This window comes from Equus przewalskii, chromosome X (genome assembly GCF_037783145.1).
Source record: "Equus przewalskii isolate Varuska chromosome X, EquPr2, whole genome shotgun sequence".
In the NCBI taxonomy this organism is placed as follows: Eukaryota; Metazoa; Chordata; class Mammalia; order Perissodactyla; family Equidae; genus Equus; species Equus przewalskii.
Window position 1 is genome coordinate 122,369,439 of NC_091863.1, and position 1,946 is coordinate 122,371,384.

The following is a 1,946-nucleotide window of genomic DNA, read 5'->3' on the forward strand; positions in this document are numbered from 1 at the left end:
GGGCCGCGGCCCCTGTGAGCCCGCAGAGGGCAGGGCGGGGGTTGAGCCTGGGCCCCAGAGGCGCCGCTGGAGGAGGAGGGGTAGCTGGTGGCACGCCTGGGGAGTCGGCGTTGACCGGCATTAACTCTTGCCAGTTCCTATTCACAGGCTGTGGAGACCTGGGCCGTTCCCTCTGAGTCCTAGGCTCCCGCCCCAATTCATTTCCCCCCAAGTGCTAGCCTGGTCTGCGCTGGGAACTGTTTCCTGCCCTTAGTGTTAGCCCCGCGCCCGGCGGAAATCGCGGGCGATGGCGGTGAGGATGCTGCAGGACTGGTGCAGGTGGATGGGCGTCAGCGTTCGCACGGGACTGCTCATCCTGGGCATCCCTGAGGACTGTGATGAAGCCGAACTCCAGGAGTCCGTGGAGGCGGCCCTGTGGCCCTTGGGTCACTTTACCGTGCTGGGCAAAGTGTTTCGAGAGGAGGATAATGCCACTGCAGCCCTGGTCGAGCTTGACCGGGAAGTCAACTATGCTTTGGTCCCCAGGGAAATCCCAGGCACCAGGGGTCCCTGGAACGTGGTCTTTGTGCCCCATTGCTCAGGCGAGGAGTTTCTCAGTCGCGTGTCCCACTTCCTGGAGCAACAGGGGAAGACGGTGGAGAGTGTGGCCTGCGCCCTGGGGCTGGGGCTGGGGCTGGGGCTGCGCAGGGTGTGCTGGCTCCAAGCGGTCAGTCAGGCGGTCCGGCCTTGGGTGGAGACCCTGCGATACCAGCGCCTGGGCATGTTTTCCGGGAGGGGCCAGCCGGCCCCAGGGGAGGAGTCCTTTGAGGCCTGGCTAGACCACGCCGCAGACATGCTGCGTGGGTGGCAGGGAGTCTCCGAAAGGGAGAGGAGGAGGAGGCTGATGGAAGGCCTTCGAGGGACCGCCTGCAGCTCATGCACCAGCTTCTGGCAGAGAATCCTGCCAGGACAGCACAGGACTGCCTGGAAGCCCTGATCCAGGTATTTGGAGACAACAAGTCCCAGGCGACCACCTGGGTGAAGTGTTTGACCGCTCAGCAGCAGTCAGGCGAGCGTCTCTCTGCTTTTGTGTTGAGGCTGGAAGTCCTGCTGCAGAAAGCCATCGAGAAAGGGGCCCTGGCCAGAGCCTCAGCTGACCATGTGTACCTGAGGCAGGTGCTCACCAGGCCAACCTTATTGAGCCGTTGGATGAAGCGCTGAGGAAGCTGAGAATGGTTGGGAGGTCTCCAAGTTTCCGGGAGATGCTGGGGCTCATTCGGGAGTCTGAGGCATGGGAGGCCAGTCTAGCCAGGAGAGAGAGAGAGCCCAGGTGGAGGAAGGTGCTGGTGCCTGGGCCAATGCCCAGGCTGATGCCAGAGCCAATGCTAAGGCAGAGGATGACAAGGTGGAGGAGAAGGAGCAGGAGGAGGAGGGTGGTGACGACCATGACCCAGCCCCTGCGGGGCTAGATCAGGCAGGACCCTCAGAGGCCCCCAGGGGCCCCGCCCCTGCCCAGATGGGCAGTGCTTCCGGAGTGGGCCCAGGAGGGCCTGGCGGTGACCCAGAAGTCCTCGCAAGGGCAGGAGGCCGAGCAGACCCCCAGGAGGGGCTGAAGTCCATCCAGGAGAAGCTGGGAAACGAGGACAGGGCTGAGGAGATGAGCCGCCCTGAGTCCTCCTCGGGCAAGTAGGCTCAGAAGGCCCAGGGGCCCCCTCTCCTCCCGGGCAGTAGAGCCCTGGAGGCAGGGGGAGGCGAGGCCAGGGCTGCTGCCTCACCCCACATGGGGAGCACGCCGAGGGAGGGGCCTGTCCAGCCCAAACCAAGCCCCTGGCCCCTCACGATCCCCAAGGGGCCCTGACCCCCACCATCAGCCCTTCCAAGTGACCAAGATGACCATGTGTTACCCTAAATGGGCAGGGGAGGGGTGAGCCCCCGCTCAAGGCAGCACCACACCGAGCCCCATCCCC

The 1,946-nt window shown here is 64.6% G+C and overlaps 1 protein-coding gene across 1 annotated transcript; it reads left to right on the top strand.

Annotated features, from left to right (window-relative positions):
* The first annotated feature begins 286 nt into the window (after positions 1 to 286).
* PNMA6A (PNMA family member 6A) lies at positions 287 to 1,669 on the top strand. The gene is given in 4 exon segments (XM_008512155.2): positions 287 to 902; positions 905 to 1,165; positions 1,168 to 1,292; positions 1,295 to 1,669. Coding segments are annotated over 4 exon segments (1,377 nt in total).
* The last annotated feature ends 277 nt before the right edge of the window (positions 1,670 to 1,946 follow it).